General features: G+C 37.9%; 1 protein-coding gene across 4 annotated transcripts in view; it reads left to right on the top strand.

The window, feature by feature from the left end:
- The window catches only part of LOC124605270 (mitochondrial thiamine pyrophosphate carrier-like), a 73,709-nt gene that overhangs the window by 48,032 nt on the left and 2,744 nt on the right, over window positions 1–22,933 (top strand). For 3 of the 4 annotated variants that reach the window (XM_047136835.1, XM_047136836.1, XM_047136834.1), the window contains one exon: window positions 13,757–13,861. The exons of the other annotated variant lie outside the window; for it this stretch is intronic. In XM_047136835.1, the coding sequence (XP_046992791.1) occupies window positions 13,757–13,861 (105 nt within the window). The remainder of the gene's footprint in view (window positions 1–13,756; window positions 13,862–22,933) is intronic. 4 annotated transcript variants of the gene reach the window in all.

The following is a 22,933-nucleotide window of genomic DNA, read 5'->3' as shown; positions in this document are numbered from 1 at the left end:
TTTTATAAATTAATCACATTGGTTACTAGGGGAAAAGTGCAGGTGATATACAACAACCAACATATATTGATTTTATTTTATTAGTTTCCTATTGGAGTTTTTCCTGGCATAATAAATTAAATGTCAAGTTGAAGAAGACTAGTAAAAAGTCATTGTTCCCTCTCTGTTCATGTTATGTTAAGACCTAATGCCTTATAGCAGTTATGTGACAGAAGAGGAACTTACCATCCAATTAAGTTTAATTATAATAATTAATTTGTAGACATGATGTCTCACAGAGCACTCCTTTTGTAATAGGGAAGATTTTTCAGTTTTACAAGGCATCAACTTTGTCACTTGTATTTAAATTAATACTGCTCTTTCTGGTTATAGGTAGGATATTTTGCTCCATTCTGACATAGAAATAACTATTATTTCTCAACCGTTAAAGTAAATGAGGAATTCTTACAGCTTGTAATCATGCAGTTACAATAAAACATACTGATACTTTATAACTGTTAGAGAATTTTGGTGCCTATTACCTCAGACTGTTAGTAGGTCAATATAACAAAATATAACAAAATTTACATACCCTACCTACATGTTCACAAGATTTCAGCACTGAAAATAAAAAAAAAATTGTAGTAAAATTGTGAAAAATGAAGTTCTAAAAGAATTCTAATGTAATTATATGCTGTGCTGAGCAATAATCCTCCTAGTCTCAATCTCTGTTAGTCCCCAGCCCCAAACCTGCCTTTGCCTGTGCCCCGAAACCATAACAACATAACAATGGACAAGTGTGGAAAACACCTCGGGGTAGTGACAAATAGTTAACACATTGAAGACTGCCTACACATTTTTCATTTTCAGGTTGGATGCTGTGAAGCAACCAGTTTGAATGTAGATGTGGCTAGCTTTTGGCTATGTAGTTGTTATGCGTCTTTTTTTTAAGAAGGAGCCTTAACCTTAAACCTGAAAGCTTATTTGGTACTAGCACAGTCAGAATTAGAACAGCTGAGAGCAGTAGTTGGCATCAGTAAGGTTAAGAATAGGGTAGCTGACTGGATTGTGAAGATCTTGTAGTGTGAATTAGGTGGCAGGGGACAGTTTAGACTGTAGCCTGAACTATGCAATTGAGCATGCCATCACATGCAGTAATGTGATGTGCCTGTCACTCTTTGAGTGAAATGACAAACTATGGCTGAAACATTCTGAAACAGGGATTCAGGAATTACTCAACAGTCTGGGGCAATCACACATGGGAGTGACTGATGCATACACCTTCACATGGTTGCAACTCACACCATGTGGTCTACATATGAATGCTGATAATAAGAGATTATCTGCACAAATAATTTCCAGAATCAAACAGAATGCTGCTAGAAAAACACTGGGAGAAGGCAAGGACTTAACACATATGTTTTTAGATTTTAGATTGTGAGAAAGTGTTTAATAGTGTCCCAAGAAAGACCATTTGGAAGAGCATAAGAAAGAAAAATTTGCCCATAAGACTAAGTCTGGTAGTTAAAATGTCTTATGAAGGTTGCTACAGTTGCATACAGATAAGAAATAGTAATTACGATTGGTTCCAAATATCTGAAGGGTTCAACAAGGCTATGCCCTTTTCAAATTACATTTTATCACTCCTTGGAAGAAGTTATGAACAAAATGAAGCAAGATAGCAATAAAGACATTAAATCATTTGCATTTGCAGATGATGTAGTAATGCGAAGTAACAGAGAAATATAGAGAAAGAAGTCTGGGAGAGGGTGCCCCTTGAATGACCATACAACAACACATGGATTAACAATAAATAAATAAAGAATGGTTGCAGTGTCAGTCAACAGGCAGAACTATAAAGGAAAAGTAAGGCTGGAATAAACGCACCTGGAAACAGAAGACCTGTAAAATTATCTTGGGTGCATCATTTCAAGCAGTAACAGGATAAAGCATGACATCCATAAGCAAACTCCAAAATCAGCTCAGTTCTGCCATCACATTTGGAATCTACACTGGAATGAAAAAGTCCTCTTAACAACAACATCTACCTCTCCTTCAGTCATACTTTATCCCCACAATAACATATGCGCTAGAAACATGTACAACAGTCAGTCAACAGCACACTGTTCATCACAGAAATGAAGTTTCTTACAGGATATGATCCAGAAAACTAGGAATTAAAAGGTAAGAAACGAAAAAAAAGGAAAAAAGTGCGGGTGTACATATCCTTGAAAGTAAATGTGACAAGAGCCCATTTGAGATTGTTCAGTCATGCCAAATGAATGGACAAGGGAAGGAGAGCAATATAATGGATGGCTACACAAAGATGCGGTTGGAAGAAGACCGATAGGAAGTCTGCAGAAGGAGGATACAGTCCTGAGGGAAGAATGGTAAATGTTCAGACACAAGTAGAGAGGGCTCATAAACCACATGTGGGCACCTGTTGTGGAAAACCAATGATGTGGTTGTTGTTGTTGTTGTTGTTGTTGATGTTGATGATGATGATGATGATGATGAGGATGATAATTAGCAGATTACGAAGGTACTGGGCACTTCGCACTGTAGTTGAATAATTTGGCTCAAGCCCCCATCTATATATTTGTTATACTCAACACTCAGCTTAATTGAACGGCCCAGAGATGTGGCTAGTCTGAATGTTTGGCTATGTTTTTCGTCATAGGGTGCCAGCTTACACCTGTCGTAAACTCAATTTTCAGGCTGAAATATATAAAAACAATGCAGGCAGGTATTGCAGTGAAATTTACAAATATTTAGTCACTCACATTGATTTATAATTTTAACAAGTGGTTTATTTCTGTTTTTCCACTAAAGTCTTCAATATAATCACTAAACATTTGAAATGCAGTCTGAGGGGCTTTTACGTAAGGGCAGCTGTTAATAACTGACGCTACAACAATTCGCTATAAAATTCACATGTCGCGATCATAACACTTGACAATCTGTTCACAGTTCACAAAATACACTGTTGTCTGCTGTCCTAATCCACTATTGTGCTCAACGTGATCGTTTTCGAATGTCGCTACATGTATACTTGTCCCCGAACGTGGCTACCAAACCAACACTACCCCCAGATGGGTGGCATATCCAGCTCTTAGCATTGCTCAAACTCAACTGTCTCAATAATGGCCACCCTATCCATCCTCGAAACAACTGCATAACTCAAAACAATTTTGACAAGAAGATTTATGAATATTCTAAAACTAAACACCAAAACACTAATGATACATTGAAAAATACAGAAATTTTCCAGGTAATAACAATCTAAAGTGCAATTTTTTGTATCAGCTGCTGTTTTTTCACAAATAATGTTCTTATGGCATGATATTGCTTTTCCCGGATTTTTGATACTTAATATAAATAAAAAAATAAAAAGACATATTTAATTAATCATCTATCTCTTAAAACTTTAGAATGCTGCCACTAGTTTTGTCTCTTTAAATTTATTTATTAACAAAAACACAGTTTATCTCAGTCAAATCACATATTCCAATCTATCATTCAAAATTTGTACAGATTATGCTAAATCAGCTATTGCTTGATGCAGCTCTACTATCCACACCCATAGAAACTTTGTTTATGTTTATCGGCCAAAGCATTGCCGAGATATTAGCCTTTGAACTTTCATAAATTTACAATTTTTAAGACAACAATAACCTTTAAAATATTATATATTTTTGTGGCGCATCCTGATGATTTAGCTTTACATATTTTTCTGTCCATGAGTGCCAACTCCCACCTCTGTGTCGCGCTTAGTTTTGTTTTTAATCAATTTTTCTCTGGCATATAAATTTCTCCAAGTGTGCAAACGCAGCCATATGTGCCCCTGCCAAACATCTGCTCAGGTTTTTCCAAGGCTAGCTGCTTGTCACAGCCCCGTAGCAACCACCAGCCACATGCTCTGCAGTGGGAAACTGCTGCTCTGAGAGCCACAGCTTGTACGTTCACGAGATCACTGTATGGTCAGCCCTTGTTTTTTTTTCAATGTTTTCACCAGGCCTTTTTAAAAGTAAGTTTTTCAAAAAGATGGAGCCACTGAATTATTATAGACACAATAGTGGGAAAGGAGAGGAACAAAGAAGGGGGTGCATTGGTAGAGAGAGGTGCACAATAACTGTGAGGGGATGGAAACTGGATGGAGGTGATTGGACAGAGGGGGCAGACACTGCTGGGTGTAGGGTGTGGGAACAGCAGATTACCATAGGTTCTGGCCATGAGAGCTCCCATCTGCACAGTTCAGAAAAGCTGGTGGTGGAAGGGAGGTTCCAGATGGCCTGGTTTGTGAAGCAGCCATTGAAATCAAGCTTGTTATGTTCAACTGCATGATGTGCCATAGGAAGGTCCACTTTGCTCTTGACCACAAGTTGGTGGTGGCTATTAATTCTGGTGGATGGCTGATTGAGTCATACCAATATAAAAAGCTGTGCAATGATTTCCGCAGAGATGGTGTATGACGTGTCTGCATTCACATGTTGCCTAGCATCTAATTGGGTCGGCTAAGCTTGTGACAGGACTGGAATTGGAAGTGCTGGGTGGGTGGGTTGGGCAGATCTTACACCTAGGTCTTCCACAAGGATATCCCTGTGGCAAGGAGTTGAGACTTTGAGTGGCTTAGTCATAGACTAGGATCTTGGAGCGGTTGGGTGGGTGATGGAGAACCACTGTAGGGGAATGGGAATGGTCTTAGGTGGGAAGTGCCTCATTTCAGGATATCATGATAGATGATAATGTACATCTATGTCTACATCTACATATATACTCCACAAACCACTTGAAGTTCATGGCAGAGGGTGCATCCCACTGTATCAGTTATTAGGATTTCTTCTCCAAGAGCCTACCAGTTTAGTTTCTTCAGCATTTCTGTGACACTCTCCCTTGGGTCAACCAAATCTGTGACCATATGTACTGGTCTTTTCTGTATACATTCAATATCCCTGTCAATCCAAGTTGGTACGGGTTCCACACACTTGAGCAATATTTTTGAATGGGCCACTTGAGCGATTTGTAAGCAGTCACCTTTGTAGACTGATTGCACTTCCCAAGTATTTTACCAATAAACCTGCCATCTGCTTTATCCCTGTCTGAGACTATGTGATCATTTCATTTCATATCCCTACAAACCATTACACCCAGGTATTTGTTTGAGTTGGCCTATTCCAATTGTGACCCATTGATATTACAGCCGTAGGACACTACATTTCTTTCGTTTGTGAGGTGAACAGTTTTACATTTCTGAACATTTAAAGTAAGTTGTCAATCTTTGCACAACTTAGAAATCTTATGAAGATATGTGCTGAATATTTATGCAGCTTCTTTCAGACAGTACTTTGTTGTAGATAACTGAATTATCTGCAAAAAGTCTGACAACAAGATTATTAGTGTGCGTCATGAAGAGTAAGGGTCCCAACACGTTTCCCTGGGACACACCCAGATTACTTCTACATCTGATGATGAGTCTCCATCCAAGATAAAATGCTGCATCTGCTCTATCAAAAAATCCTCAGTCTAGGCACAAATTCGACTCGGTGCTCCATATGGTCATACTTTTCATAATAACTGCAGATATGGCAGTGATTCAAATGCTTTTTGGGAATCAAGATGTACTGCATCTACCTGAACATCTTGATCTAAAGTTTTCAGTGTGCCATATGAAAAATGCGTGAGTTGGGTTCCACATGATCGATGTTATTGGAATACATGCTAGGAGGAGGTCATTCTGTTCAAGATACCTCATTATGTTTGAGCTCAGAATATATCTTAAGATTCTGCAACAAATCAACATCAGGGATATTCTAAGATAGTTTTGTAGATAACTTCTACTGCCCTTCTTGTAAATGGGTGTGACCTGTGCTTTCTTTCAACTACTGGGAATGGGTATTTGTTTGTGGGATCTACGAGAGGTTATAGTTAACAGAGGGCCTAATCAGCCACGATTCAGCTGTTTTGCAACACCATGGACGCTAACACTTATTTCACTCTCCTTTTCAGTGGTTAAGGATTGAATTGAGGCAATTATCCTGTGTTTTCCTTTGTAAGGGAACATTTGAAAACAGAGTTAAGTATTTCAGATTTGCTTTGTTACCCTCAATTTCATTCCTGTCTGAATTGCTAGTGACTGGACACTAACTTTGTTGTCACAACAGCCTTTACATATGACTAGAACTTCTTTACATTTTGTGAAAGATCACCAGTTTCAACATTGACTTCCTCAGAGAGGTCAGGTCTGTTTGTTACCATTAGATCTAATATACTTGAATCATGAGTGGGGTTCAGAACTACCTGTTCTATTTACTTTTCAGAGATGGCATTTAGTAATGTTGTCGTGTCCACCAATAACAAAACTGTAATTTTCCCAATTGATTGTTGGATAATTGAAGTTTCCATCAAAGATTATGATATGATTGGGGAGCTTATGTACAATTGAACTGCGATTTTCTCGAAAGTCTTTCCTTACATTAGGAGATGGGTCTGGTGGGCAATAGTAGGATCCAATTACTATTTTATGCTTACCACGATACTGAGTCTTGCCCAAATAATCTCACATGCTGCTTCAGTTTTTATCTCAACAGATTTGTTTCTTGTATAATGCAACAAATACATCACCTCCATTTCCCATTAGCCTATCCTTTCATTATACACTTAATTTTTTCCCAAAAATCTCTCTGCTTTCAATCTCAGGCTTAAAACAACTTTCTGTACCTAGTATTATTGAGATGCTGTGCTTTTCAGGAGCAGCTAAAATTCTGGCACTTTTGGCTAATTCTTCGGCAGTTATGTACGAGAATTTTAATACTTGCCATTCTCTTGAGTCTAACGCCTACATTCTTGGGTCTCCTAAAGCTGTCATTATCTGGATTGGATGGAAAGTCACTTAATCCACACACTGTTAGCTAACTGGGTTACTGCCTGTCGTGTGTTGTGCACACCTTACCAATTTAGGGGGTCTCTATAGTTCTCTAGCCCATGATGCAAGTCCAGGAAGTCACAGCCTAGCTTGTCACACAACTTTGGAAGTCTCTACTTCAGTCCTTCCAGTCGACTCAGAACCTGGGGGCCACAATCGGATCCGGGGAAAATGCTGCAACTCATTAATTTTGTTGAAACTTCATGCACAAGGCTGGTCTTCTCAACCTTCTCTGCCAGTCTCTGGAGTGATCCAGATATGACCTCCGAACCCAGATGACAGACAATATGCACCACAATCTGCAGTTGGATGTATCCTGTTTCCTCAGTGACTGCCAGAATAGCCTCTTCAACATATTGAATGAGGCACCCATGTGTACCACTGGTGCACCTAGTGTTCTTTTGCACCCTTTGATGCCGTTTCCATATGGGGTACCATTATTCACTGTAATTTGAACTGTCAATGATGAATAGCCCTACCCTTTTGTGTTTGCTTCCTTTGGACACAGGAGAAAGCAGGTTTCCCCAAAACAGGTGTAGTGAGTCCCATTGGTTCAGTTTCAGTTTCAGTGAAAGATAGCACCTCAAACTTGTTTGTCAGAGGTATCTGTATAACAACCTGAGTCTCCCTGGTCCCCATCTACTTTGTACAGGATGCCTAGGTCTACCATTGACATGCCACTTGCAGTCAAGTGGATGTTAATGACAGATCCCATACTTCCCGTGGAGGAAATAGTATCCACAGGAGAGGACTGTACTTGAGGTAACTACCTTTAGTACCAGTATCATGGAAACATGACTCTCAGGAGCTCTTTGAACACACCAATTTGCAGCAGTTGCTAACTATTTGACAGTAGTCAGAGCGATTCCCAGCTGCTTACAAACATCAACCAGTCCACCCCCTGCCTGAGATCAGCATTCACAGTGGGGCTGCATTGTCGCTGGTGCAACATATGGCAAGCAGTGAATAAAGAACTTTAAACTTAGCCTCCTATCTTTTTGTGTGTTTGAGCTAAAAAATTACTAGTTCCCTATAAGAACCAAAGCAAATACACAAAAAGAAATTTCTATTAAGGCAACAGAAAAACTTTTGGTAAAAATTACTAGTTTCCTAAAACTTTTTGAGGATAATTATAGTCATTAACAAACTCAAAAATAGAGCTAATTTATCATATATGTAGACACTATATACCGCTCTTGAGGGAATACTTGATGTAACACAATTTGTTAATTACAGTATCTGCGACAGTTACTAAATCGTGAATACCGATTTATTAAAAATTAGATTATACACAGGACAATGGTAACTTCTGAAAATTTTTTAAAAAATATTTGTTTATTAGCATTGATATATAATGAAATACAAGATCTATTGTTTGGAAGTAACTGTGAATCAAAAATGCTGACTTGCTATGAACTAAGTTACCCACAATGCTTACAAGGGCAACTGAGGAAATTTTCAAAAATATAGCTTTTTATGTGTACAAAAATTCTCAAAAAGAACCTATTTCTCACTTAATTATACAATGAAATCAGAGAATGATTATTTTGAATGAGAGTAAGTGTAATATTCTCAAAAATTTTAAAGAACACAAATAAGTTTAAGCCTACAATTGATGATAACAATACGAATTTATCACAGCTGTCACAATTGTTCAAATTTTCACAGTATATCACAATGAGTATTGATATAATCAATGATGGATTATGTAGAAGTGATGCTAACAATAAAATATGTAGATCTAGAATTTCAAATCAGCACATGGAGTTTGCACAAGTGCTCTCACACAATTAAACATTCTGAAGTCATTTTTATATCTAAAATAAAAGATGATGTAACTTACCAAATGAAAGCGTTGGTATGTTGATAGAGACACTAACAAACACAAACACACACACAAAATTCAAGCTTTCGCAACCCACGGTTGCTTCATCAGGAAAGAGGGAAGGAGAGGGAAAGATGAAAGGATGTGGGTTTTAAGGGGGAGGGTAAGGAGTCATTCCAATCCCGGGAGCAGAAAGACTTACCTTAGGGGGAAAAAGGGACAGGTATACACTACACACACACACACACACACACACACACACACACACACACACACACACACACCTGCCTGCACATATACAGATGTGCGGATGGATGTGTGTGTGTGTGTGTGTGTGTATACCTGTCCCTTTTTCCCCCAAAGGTAAGTCTTTCCGCTCCCAGGATTGGAATGACTCCTTACCCTCTCCCTTAAAACCTGCATCCTTTCGTCTTTCCCCCTCCTTCCCTCTTTCCTGATGAAAGCTTGAATTTTGTGTGTGTGTTTGTGTTTGTTAGTGTCTCTATCAACATACCAATGCTTTTGTTTGGTAAGTTACATCACCTTTGTTTTTAGATATATTTTTCCCACGTGGAATGTTTCCCTCTATTATATTCATATCATTAATTTGAAGTCATTTTTACATATACGTATATGTCTGGACTATGTGGATTTTTTACTTAGCTGATTATGTGCCAACTTCTACACTGGATTGTGAAGATGAACACTGCAGGATCAATTTATCTGAGTCAAAATCATGAAAATATGCTCTACCAACAAAATGCATCTTCTGCCTGGAGCAGGTAACAAAACTCTCATGAAGGATGTTGTTGAGTCTGGGGTGGTATTGGGTGATGGAGGGGTCACTCCTTTTTAGCTGGTTGTTGGGGGTGGTGGGAGGGTTGGGGCTGTGTGGGGATATGGATTGCAGACTACATGAGGAGGGAGTAGTGCCAATCTGCGAAAGTGTATGTGAGACCTTTAGCATAATTGACAAGACAGTCTTTGTCACTACAGATACGCCATCCCCAGATGGTCAGGCTATATAGGAGGGATTTTTTGGTGTGTAAGGGATGGCAGTTGTCAAAATGCAGGTACTGTTGATGGTTGGCGGGTTTAATGTGGACAGAGGTGTGGATGGAGCCATTAGAGGGGAGGAGGTCAACATACAAGAAGGTGGCACGCTGAGTTGAGGAATACCAAGTGAAGCAGTATGGAGAGAGTGTGTTGAAATAGTGAAGGAATGAGCATAGTGTCTCTTGGCCATGAGTCCAGACCACGGACATATCATCAATGAAACCTGATCCAGACAGGGGTTTGGGGTTTTGGGGGGCTAGGAAGGTTTCGTCTAGATGGGCCATAAAGAGGTTGGCATAGGACAGTGCCAAGTGGGTGTCCATGGCTGTGCTGTAGATTTGGCTGTATACCTTCCCTACAAAGGGGAAATAGTTGTGTATTAGGATATAGTTAGTAAGGTGTATGAGGAATGAGGTAGTGGGCTTGGAGTCTGGAGGACACTGGGAGAGGTAGTGTTCAATAGCAATAAGACCAGGAGCAAGAGCTTTGTTGGTGTATAGGGAAGTTATATCAACAGTGACAAGTAGGAATACAGGAGGTAAAGGGGTCAGGATGGCAAAGAGTTGGTGAAGGAAGTGGTTGGTATCTTTGATGTGGAAGGCTAGATATCAGGCAACTGGTTAGAGGTGTTGATTAATGAGGGCTGAAATTCTTTCAGTGGTGGCGAAATGAAGAGCTACAATTGGGCACCCAGGACAGATGGGTTTGTGGATTTTGAGAAGTGTGTTGAATGTGGTTCTGCAGGGTGTCATAGGGGCAAGGAGGGAAGTGGATTCAGAAGAGAGGTCCTCGGAAAGACATAAGGCTATAAACTTTGCCAGAGTGATCCCATCCCAAAAGTCCAACATAAGCACCAGTCCCTGTCTAAAGCCTTAGACCCTTCCCAGAATGTCTCCCCTGAATCTGTAGAAATGTTTAGGTCTGAGACATGTGATCTTTATAGCAATTTCATCAAAATGTTTCATGTGAAGATTGGGTATTCCTGGTGTCAGAGGAGACCCTACCACACCATCCACCTTCTTATAAAAATGCTCAACACACTGACAGTAAGTGGTAATGAGAGTGTGTTAAAAAAAATTCAACCGTCTGTTGTTCCAGCTTCTTGAAAATTCAGTCACAGTTTAAATCCTTAATGAAATTACTGAGAGAAAAGAAACTGCTATGGCATTCACCACCTTGCTGTTAGTGCCAGTTTAGTTGCTCATTACCGTCAACAAAGCAACAATGTCACTTGCATATGCTTGCCAGTTCATTCACTTGTCAAGTACAACTATCCCACACCACAACCAAAAACCAACATTGCCATCCATGTGGTAAAATTCATCAGAATCTCTCCCTTCGTCATCTTGATCTACTCTTCTGGTTTCGTTCTCTCTCCAGCGTGATTGTAGTTCTCCATGCCTAGCTATTGTTTACATACATATGATCTTTGTTGTTTATCATTGTGTAACATAAATGAAGGCTCCCTTTGGCTAAATGTTATGTTTTGATTGATTCTAATTTCAGAATATATCAGTATTTTGGATACTCCTTATTTCTTTCTTAGTAGAATTGTGATATGCTCCCACCTTTCCCAGTGTCCGTCAAATCAGGTAGCCATTGTAAGTAGAAACATCGTTAATGGCTAACATGGTCAAATACTGGATAGGAAATCAGTTTAAAGTCCCATTGGCCTGTTAACAATTACAATGCCTATAAACTGGGGCAAGCTTCTTTCATTTGCACCACCTGGAACTGCAAGATCTGTGAAAGGTAGTGAGGTGAGGTAGCCACAGTACTGTTGGAGATGTTGGTCTTTTTACTATATATGGTCAACAGGTAATGGTGTTGAGGAGCTATAATTTGTCAGTAGTGTGTATTTCATTTACAACAAGCATTCCCTGTGCACATTTTGAAACCAATTTCACTTTCAGGAAATTATCCTCAAGTTACTGACTTTCATTAAATTTTGTAAACACCTGTTTAGATTAACTACCTTTTGTTTTAGCCCTCAGTTGAATATGATGTTGAAAGTAAAAATTCATAGGGTTATGTTGTTTTGAAACTTTGTAGAGTTCATATTCCAGCTGAAATGATGTTTTCATAAGTTCTTTCAGAGCCTGCTATAGCAGAGATCTAAATGGGAATGGCATAATGATTTAGTTGATCAGATGGAGCTTGACATGAAAGCAGCCACTAACAAGCTGAGGTGCATATTCGATTTCCCATATGCTGTACCAAATGAAAGCTACACCCTGCACTGGCCAGAGAAGATTAAGGCTGGTACAAGGATGACATGACTGTGTTACTTTGAGCTCTGTCTAGGAAACCAAGTGGTGTGTGTGGACTGATAAATTTCTTCTTCCTGCTACAGGGTACTTTTAGGAAGAATCCACTTGAATTTAGACTGTAATTTTTGTCAAGTAGCTGAAGTTCTTTAAGCAATGTAAACTATTTTTCTCGTAATATTGCCCAATACATCTGCATAGCAAATAGATTCTTTCATGCACTTACAAACCTTATTTGAACTACCTCATTTTAAAATCCACTTTGGAGCAATCTGTTCAATGAATTTTTCAGATACAATGGTACTTGTAACTACTCAATCAGTTAATAGTGAAAGGGTGAGTGTAGGCTCTGAAAGTCAATGGTGGAGGTGGAGGTGGAGGTGGGGGGGGGGGGGGGGGGGAGTTCTGATGTATTACTGTAGGATTTGATTGTGGTGTATGTTTTTGGAGCATTTTTTCAGAATATATTTAGTGACCTACAGGTGTGTTTGCTTCTATATAGTCAGTTGCCATCTGACTAAAACTATTTCAGTGCCACAATGGAGGAACCTACAAGTAGTGAGATAGTTGGATTTATTACTTTTTGAAGTAGTTTTCAAGTAACTGTATCATCCATCTGATCTCCCCCTTCAGACTGGGATGGAAAGTTTTTACGATGATGGAACCACATGTATCTCCATAGTTCATGAGATGGTGGTGTCTGCTATTAGACAAAGTGCCATTATTTTCTAATGTACTTTCAAAAGTGTTGCAATTTTAATGACCAGCAGTATATTTAGCATCCATATACAGAGCATTTGGAATATAATTGTGTGTCACTGTCATTCCTCCCATTATCACTGACACCATAATTTATCTATGAGGAATTATTAGATTATATTTAATTTAATACTGGTGTTATACAGATAAAACAGCCAAAAGTTTCACACAATTTGATTTCAGTCATCATCAGATAATGCTTGTGTCTGATAATTGAACCTGATGATTTATAGAACAAATTATGTGTGACATGTGGCTGTTTCATGAATATATCATTTACAGTTATCACTGTGCCCCAGCTGACCACACCTGCATTTGCTGTGGTTAATACTGATGTTTCATAATTCATTAATGCCATAGAAGCTGTTGACTGTCACACAAGTTCTTAGTTCTTTTATGAACTTGTATAGTTGTAAAATCTGCTTGAGCTTCTAAGACAAAGCACTGAATAAAAGTCATGTTTGAAATATCACACTTTTTTATGCATAAAGCTGTTCTGTGTATTTCCCTATAAAATTTGTGTTTGTTTCTTGTTTCATATTTGTGGGAAAAAAAGAAACAGTATAACATACTGAGGCCTCATATGTCTTCAATATGCTCTTGTATTCGTATACATTAATGAATAAGTATTGTTAGATTCCTTTTACAAGCCCTTTTAATAATTCTTACACCTCTATTCTAAGGGTTAAAGATTTATTGTGCCATGCTTTTGTCACTACACACAGAACCCCATACCTCAGTAAACTCTTGAAGCTACTATTTATCTACTGCAATTAATGCACATGAAAAAAAGCTTACAAAATAGTTAATTGCCTCAGTAATTATTAATGTTCTTAACATAGCTGAGAAACTCAAATATTTCACATTTAAATTTTATTAAGAAAAATGAAAACTATGAGTAAACAATCAAAGATGTAATTCGCTGCATTGGAACCTCCCTGCTTTCAGCGCTGCCACATCGATTCAACATCATCCACCACACAGCATCCACATCTAAAGTGCAGAGCACCTGGAAGATGTGAATATGTAAAACACATTTGGCATCCTGCTCAGGTCTATATTTGTGGTGTTTGCTATTATGTAATTGTTTGTTGAGATGGTTGCAAGCTTGATGTTGGTTCTTCTGAAGTAGTTGGTTCTTGTGTTATCACTTGGTTGAGAGTTTGGGGCTCATCAGATGGCATATATGCTGGCTGGCTTCATTTATTTCTCTCCCTCTCCCCCCCCCCCCCCCCTCCCCCCCCCTCTCTCTCTCTCTCTCTCTCTCTCTCTCTCTCTCTCTCTCTCTCTCTCTCTGGGTTGCCAATTGTAGCATTTCCATTGTTTGTCTCTACACAACACCTTGTAAGATCCCAAATATGGTAGCTGCAGTGATGGCATGATAACATCTGATCAGAGCATAATGTGAGTGCACTATTTTAAATCCTTGTGGACAAATGGTGGCTGAGTTCAATGTTTGGTTCCAGGAAGTGTGCCCAATTGAGACATCTGTTGTCATAACTGAGTGATAAACATTGACAATGTGTCAGTCAGTACTTTGATGAACTCACCTGGGACGTGCCAATGTCTGGCTTACAGGTAGTGTGTAAGCACAATAAAACCAATGGTAGGGCTCATATCAATTTTTCCTCATGACACATTATAGCGGCTTTCAAGGTCCTGTACCATCTTCCCACCATTTTGTTGCTTTGTGGCTGATAGCTGGTAGTTTTATCATGGTTCACCCCATACAATTTGCCTAAATTCTGGAATAGAATTGACTCAAACTGTTTCCTCTGTTAGTTGCTGCACATATCAGGCAACCAAAACATATGCTACCAAGTACCAAGTCACAAAAATGCCTTTGCCATTGCCTAGAATGAAATATCAGTGATAGGAACATCTCTGCCCAATGTGTAAACTGATCAATAACTGTAAACAAGCAATTCAATGCCTCTGATGGCAATAATGGTGCCACCAAGTCAACTTGTACATGTCAAATCTTTCACAACATTTGTACAATGTCCCCAAAGAGGAGTGGATGTGATGTCCCACTTTACCCCTTTGGCAGGCCAAACATTCCTGTGCCCACGTTTTACAATCTACTAGGCCATACAAAATGCTCCACCATTTTATGCACTATATCTTTTATTCCCAAATTTGCCAGATCATGAACACTACAGAATGCTTGCCTGAGGTAGGTCAAATGTACAAAATGGCAGTATCTTCCTGTGGACATGTCACATCAGATTTTCCAACTTGAACTATGCAACCACACTTGCCCCAGTTGGAAGCCAATCTTCTTATCTGACATAAAAATTTGCAACTGTGTGACATTGCTTTACGCAATTGCTAACTCACTAAAATTAATGCTTTGTGATTCATTGTTTATAGGTGAAAGGTAAGCTGTAGCAAAGTTCTCTACTTTGACTTATATTAGTCATGAATTTCACTATAAATTCTACTTGTCTGTACTGTCTCAGAGAATTGCACTGCTTAAAAACAAAGATTAAGGACTTAAGGTGAGTGAATATAGTGAAATACTTAGCATCAAGTGTTGTCTGGAAGTACCTGATGGCTTCAAAAACTGCACGGAACTCTTTGTCATATGTAGTCTATTTATTTATTTAATATTTACTTCTGAATTATCAGTGCTCTGTATGTTTGCTTGATGTTTTGGAAAGATCACTATATCTGTATGTAATCAAAACAGAGATATAGCCCATGCAAACTTCCTCAATAAATAGTTTCCACATTTGGGCTGTGTTTTTAAGTCCAGAAGGCATGTAAACATTTTCAAAAAGACCAAAAGAGGTCATTATGACTACTTAAACCTACATATGAGGTCTTGCACAATCCTCTGTGCTAAAAAAATGTGATCCTGCTAACGAGCTGCTAAATTCTTGCATATCTGGCACTGGGTACATATCTGGTGTTGCCCTTATAGTTAATACTTGGAAGTCACTGTACAGTCTCCATGTTTTATGTTTCTTTGCAGCCAAATGCAATGGGGACACCCAGGGACTATCAGAATTTTGAATTATGCTGTCTTGCAATAGCTTGTCAAACTCTAGTTTGGCTAACGCCATGTGACTTGGCAGTAGTTTCTGTGGGTGTGCAGATGCTGGTGAGCCTGTAGTAGCATTGATAAAATGTTTCATGTTGTGTTTCAGTGCTATCTTCTCACTGTGTGGTGTAGTGATTGATGGAAATTGGTGACGCAGCTGATTAAAAACGTTATTAGCTGATGACTCCTGTACCACTCTTGTTAGTTCAGATACCTGTGTACCTGTAGATGCTGCATGAAGTGTTGCTGATCAAGCAAGTGTTGTTGGTATTACGTAGCAAATTGAAATGAGCTAGGAAATGTGCTCCTAGTATTGGTTCTGATACATCTGCTGCAATAAATTTCCATCGATAATTCTTGCTGAAGCTGAAGTCTAGTTGTTCAGTTTTCTCATTAAATGTCTTAACTACTGAGTTGTTCATAGCAGGGAACTGTAGTGGTGTTCATTGTCTCTGAGCTCACAGCATCTTGAGTGGATACACGGAAACATCTGACTCCTCATCAGGAATTTGCCACTTGAAAATTTGTCTGATAAAAAAAGTCTGTAAGAGAAAATATTGTACTGCCTTGTTTATCTGTCACCTCATTCAAGATCTGTTTCTCTGGTTTTCCCAAATGTGGATCTCAATGGGTGTTCACTAAGTTACTGGCAACTAAACCAGCTATTACCAAACAGTTTGTTGAGTTGGCACTGTTTATAACTTCTGTGAATTGTCTTCAGCTGCTCATGTAGTTTGGGTACTCACACAGTGGTGAACATTGTGTTGCCTGTTGACCAAAATGCTTGTGATACCAGCAAAACTGATGCCATTCTGGGTGACAGCTGATGTTCCATGTAGTGGAGCAGAAGTATGCACTGTGTCTTCTTGTGACCTTTCATCATCTATTATTGTGAAGGGATTTTGTCCCCCATCTCTTCACAACATAATATAATTGGAGAATTTGTTGTTCCATTGATATGGAATGCATGGTATGAAACCTGATTTCGAGCATTCATAACACTTAGAAACTGATTGAGTGACAATGATCTCTTCCATCATAGATCTGGCTTCTTGGTCAGATTGGCTGACGACATAGGCAAGCTTTGTCTTATTGTTTGCTATTCCATTATAAAAAATATGAATCTACTCGCATGAACCAAGTTTTTGGGTTCTTTGGCCAAAACTGTGGTAAATGGAGGACCATCTGTGAGATCAGAACTGTGTCTAATGTGCCACTAATATGGACCAGCAGAAAAAAAATTTCAACTGGTCAGCTTGTATCTCCCTGTTTCCTCCTTTCTGCTGTCTTGTAACTGCCTGTAAATACTCATCCTCCACTGTCAACATGAGTTATACATGTACACTTTATGTCCATACAACAGGTACTGTGTTCATATAATCAGGGTCACCACTGAAGTTGATGTTCATCTGCTGAAGTTAATGCACTTGGGGAAAAAAACTTGCAGAATGCTTATTTGTTTTATTAATTATTAATGTACTTAATTTAGCTCAGAAACACAAATATTGCATTTTTAAATTTCAAAATAAAAATGTAAACTGTTTGTATACAATCAGAGATGTCAGAAACACAACTGTACTTCACTGCATTGGAATCTCTCTGCTTTCAGTGTTGCCATATTAATGGACTGTCATCCACCACACACAATAGTGTTTCTATATTGCAGTACTTCCTAAGTACTTTTAACATATCAACATTTACATAGTTTTCTGCTTAGTATTTCTACATTGCTTTCCCATCTTAAGTGGCTGTCTATCCATACACTTAAGGCTTCCTGAACCCTACAGTTCCCAATGTTTGAAAATGCTTTGCTTCTTGAGTGGTTGAAAGCCCATTCGCACTGTCTTTTGTCATTCACTACCAAACAGTTTTCCTGCCTCTTTTGTCACTGCTTTCAAATTTTCAGCAGATTTTATTTATGTAACCCTTTAATAAAAATACTGATATCATCTGCAAAAAGCACTGCATCTCCTGCAGATATTGGTAGAAGTAAATTGTTTGTAAATACCAAGAACAACAAAGGACCTAATAGAGCACCTTGGTGTACCCATAATTAAGATTTCTGAATTTCGAGACAGAAGTTCCACCATTGCGACATACTTCTATCATATGATACCTTTCGAATGGATAGGAGGCCACTTTGCAAACACCACACCAATATAATTGACTGAGTAGTCACTATGATGGGTGACATCAAAGGAGTTTGAAAGATCTCGAAAAAGTCTACAGTATGGTTCATCATAATCTGTATCTCTGAAACCAGTTTCAGAAGGCCATATAATGCAGTTTCAGTGGACTTGCTTTTTCTAAAGGCATTCTATGCAAGGACAGTAATTTTTTTTTTTTATTCAGGAAATCTGATTTCTTTCATCCATTACTCTTTCAATAAATTTTGAGAATCTGGATAAGAATGACACGGGTCTGCTACTTGTTATATCATGCCTGTCATCTTTTTCAAAAAGAGGATTCACTGTCAATTTTTGAGGAATATTTCTGTGGAAAATGAGGTATTGATAATACCTGCAATGCAAAAATGATGTTTTGTACTATGTTAATTACTTTATTTGGTGTGTCATCAATGCCATGTAAATTTTAGTTTTTCAGCTTGCAAATAGAATCTTTTACTTCTGACAGTGTTATCACACACAGAAACACAGCTTTTATGTGCATAGTTACTTTTGTGTTAGAGTTTTAATGAAGTTTTTGGCTACTCTTGTATGGAATTAATTAAATATTGCAGCAGTCTGCACAAGATCCTCAACAACTTTCCACAAATTCTGTATGGTAAGGTTATCTCCAAGTATGCATATCACTCTCCAGCATTTTTTCTGTTGTTATAACTTTCCTGTATACATTTTTGTGTTATTTAGTGATTTGTTTTTATTGGACATTTCGTTTTCCAAGCTGATTAAGAATTCTGAGTCTCTTGAATGATTTTGTTATACACTACGTAATCCATGTATTCAACCTGCAGTGTATTTTTGAAGGTCTGGCCCAGAAACATTTGTAACAGACATAGTCAAGAGAATAATGGAACAGGCTTACAATTAGTTCATCTAACAGCTTAATCCTTATTAATCTTGCCAGAATTGATATTATGCAATTCCAGACAAATTAAAAGGCTTACAGACACCTGAAATAGAGACCAGTTGGCACACACTGTATAAAGAAAGTTTGTTATGCACAGTTAGTGGCCATCCAGATGGATAATAAACTGAAGTGGCCCTAAGACACAGATAAGTTAACCAAAAGGCCCTGTTTCACCTGTGAAATAATTCTCTTAAATTCATCTTTTGTCTACAAGCACACAATCAACAAATGATTAATTACTTGTGATTGAGAGGCTCTTTGATTCTTGCATCAAACCATTATTTTGACTGAAGACAACATGTTATTGGTGCTTTGATCTCTGTGTCAATCCAATTCTGTCATCATATTATAAACATGATTTTCATGTCTACAGAACTGGCACTCTATGTGGGACTCTTGTTTCTATAATGATCTGTTGAGCCACATAGAAAATGTGCCTTCAACTTAATTAATTTAATGTACCATATAAATTGAATCTCTAACATGTCTTAATTATGATGTATAGTTTGATTGATGCTGTAACAGTGTCACAAGCCACCATGTCAAAAGAAGTTGTGTCAGTGGAAGAGGGGTAGTGTGTGGCAGTCAGAATTGAGGAGAGGCTGATAAACAATTTATTATGGTGGCAACTCTGATATCAGGCATCTAGGAATTTTTTGAGCCAATATGTGTGTCACTTTTATGTTGTTTTGAGTAAACTGAAAACAAATGAGTATTATGTGAAGTTTATTTCATAATACTTTAGGAATGCAATATCAAAGTAACATTAGATATCAAGGAGTGTGTACATGCACCTTTGGACTAAGTGACAATGTCAAAAATATAGGTATATCCAAAGAAGTTGTATATTTGAGAATGTAGAAATGTATTTTCATGGGCACTCATGTACTAGATATAGATAAACACTACGAATGTCTCTGATTTTCTTGATCTGCAAATGAGATTATTAGTGTACTTTCACTCATTACTGCCCTTGACCGTAATCTTATGGGGCAATGCTGGTAAGGTGAAGCATGCACTGAGAATATTGTGTAAAGCTGATAACTGGACACCTTGCAGAACACTATTCACAGACCTTGAGATTCTTACACATATATGCCCAAAAAATACATGACATTAAATTTAGCATGAACTGTGCAGTTCATAACCACAATACCAGAAATAAAAATGATTTCCATTTAGGTTGTGCAGCCTTGTCTAGGGTTAAGAATGAAGTTTAATATTCCAGTGCAAAAATCTATAACAAATCACCAGTTAGCATCAGGCAGAAACTTAGTAAGTCCCAGATATTCAAAACCAAAGTAAAAAAATACATTATCAACTACTTCTAAAATTATATCACAATACCTGGACCCAGGAATGTAAATTTAATTTACCTAATATTTGTATTAGATAGATCCTGACTTTTCCAATATATGGAGATCTAACAGGATTCCATATAAAGTTACAAAAATGCATTGTTTCAAGTAATAGGTTAAAAAAAGAAGATGAGTGGTAGGAGAGGAGGAGCAACACATTTTTTCAAAGTAGCCTCCTCCTAATACACATATATAATGTAATCCATGTATAATGAAAGCTGTTAGGGTTTTATGGTTGAATTGGAACCCAAAAGATGAAGAGGGCCTTTGCCAGGGTAGAAAAAGAAGGTACTGAGTGATGGAGCAAAGAGATGCTGGCTGGATGTCAGAGCCAGCCAACAAACAAGGTCGAGATACGAAAAATGAAAGTGGTTCTCAACACACATTTCATAGAGGTGCAAACTAGAAAAAAAAATAATTTTATGTGTCTGACAGCAGTGCTATACATTTGCTTCCTGAATATAAGTGATGGACAGCAGTTCTGTCTCATAATTTATTTATATAATGGAAGGAAACATTCCACGTGGGAAAAATGATGAGGCAACAGTTTGTTGCGAAAGCTTGAATTTTGTGTGTGTGTTTGTGTTTGTTTGTGTGTCTATCGACCTGCCAGCGCTTTTGTTCGGTAAGTCACCTCATCTTTGTTTTTATAATCATAATTTATTTAGTTATCTCTAGTGAATTTTCCATTGATACAATGCATAACTACACTCATTTCATATCCCTGAAGGCTCTGCTTAGTGATGGAAGTTATAGAACACAATTAATAATATAAAATTGCAATACAAGGTCATTTAGAAGGATTTTAATATAACAGAAGAAATAAGACTAAAGAATTATTCTTCAGTGGGAAAATTAGGAAATGACAGAGGTCATGTATTAGTCAGATTTGCCAAGAATGTTGATATAATTTTCATTAACATATTCTTCCAGAAGAAACTGAACGAAAAATTGGACTTAAAAAGGACCAGACTGAAGTAAAAATTAAATTATAATATGAGTAAAGTACACAACATAACCAGGCACTGAACTTTTCAGTTTTTATTTATGACTCATTTAGGCTTTGTTCCATCATCAGGTGCCAGTTCCAGTGTTTACGTCAGGTGCATTGCTCCTAGGAAAACCAACCATCTCGAATTATCTAGAATGCATTAAGTTTATCACTTTGCTTGCAGAACACTTTTGGTGGGTTGTTACTTAGTTAGTGGTTACATAGTGAGTGGTTACTTAGTTAGTAACAGAGGGACAGGAAGTGTAGTTCAGGTAGTTTAGGAGAAGGTGGGATAGCTTTTTGAGTGAAGTCTGGTATGTTGTTGCAGTTTGAAATTGGCTTGGCAGATGATACCATTTAAGGAAACATGAGGGGCAGATAACTGCAGGATTTTGTAGAAGGAGAAAAATCTGGCACAGTGGAAATTTGTTGATGAGGCATATAGGTCACAGATTAGCTGGGTAAGAGCAAGAGATTGCTGTGTTTGAAACTGAAAAAGAGCCTGATGTAGGGTAGGATTGCATCTGGAAAGGGGGGACTTTCAATGGTACTTGCCACCCACCTGGTCTTAATTTATGTAAATTTCTTCTATCTCGGCTTTTCTTTACATTAACTACTCTTTGCTTCACTCTGTTTTAATTTTCTACATCTTTCATTGTATTTCCCATCTATATTTCACCATCCCCCTCCCGACTCTGTTACATACAACGCACTTAGCTTTTCACTCTTATTAACTCGTGCACGATGTTTTAGTAGTAATCTCTGTCTTGCATATTACTTTAAACTCTCAGGGTTTCAAATCTCATCCAGTGCAGTTCCCATCAATCAGTCTTTCCTTCTCATCCCACATGGTAAGTATCCCCTGATCCGCAGTTCTGGGTGACTTTCCCAAAATCTACCCCTTTTCCTAGATCTCTCCAGTCCTTTTCCTTCACCCTTCTTCCTTCCCCTTCAACCCTTCTGCCTGAAGAAGGAGCCACTGGCTCTGAAAGCTTGCCAATCATAACAGTCTTTTATGTGTGTGTTCTGCTGCCACTTGGTAAGTAGATTTTTTATCTATCCAAATAAATATTTTTTCAATAATTGATTGTTTTCATTGTTATAAGTATATAAAGGGTTTTAACAATCAGTATTATTTGGTTTTTTTTTTCGGGATTTGTTGTTTCTCATACCAGAGATGTGCAAAGCATCTGACTGTCTTTTTCACAAACAATAATACTTTTTGCTCCTGAAGAATTGCCCCATAGCAGACCGATAAGGTGGCTATGAAAGTACACACGATGTGATTTAACTAATTCCTTGTGTTTACACAATCCCTAAATTTTTTGTGGTAAATAGGTGATTTTGGCTAATTTAGAACATATGTAGCTTCCGTCACTTTCTGATGTTAGTTTTGATTTGAGGTGAATGCCAAGAAGTTTAGCTGAGCTATCATCATAAATTTGCATTTTTAGAGTGATGAATTTGCACTTATTTTGCCTCAAATCACTTTTTTTGCTAAAATGCTTCTGAGTCTCTTCCAGTTGTAACAAAGGTAGTGTCATCTGCACCGTGTATGGACTTACAACACATAATTTTGTGAATATTATTTATAAATGTGATGAGGGGCAAAGGCTTATGCATGAAATCTTGTGGAATCT

Source organism: Schistocerca americana, chromosome 3 (genome assembly GCF_021461395.2).
Source record: "Schistocerca americana isolate TAMUIC-IGC-003095 chromosome 3, iqSchAmer2.1, whole genome shotgun sequence".
Classification (NCBI taxonomy): domain Eukaryota; kingdom Metazoa; phylum Arthropoda; class Insecta; order Orthoptera; family Acrididae; genus Schistocerca; species Schistocerca americana.
The sequence above is the reverse complement of the archived record's forward strand: the minus strand, read 5'-3'. Positions and strand labels throughout refer to the sequence as shown.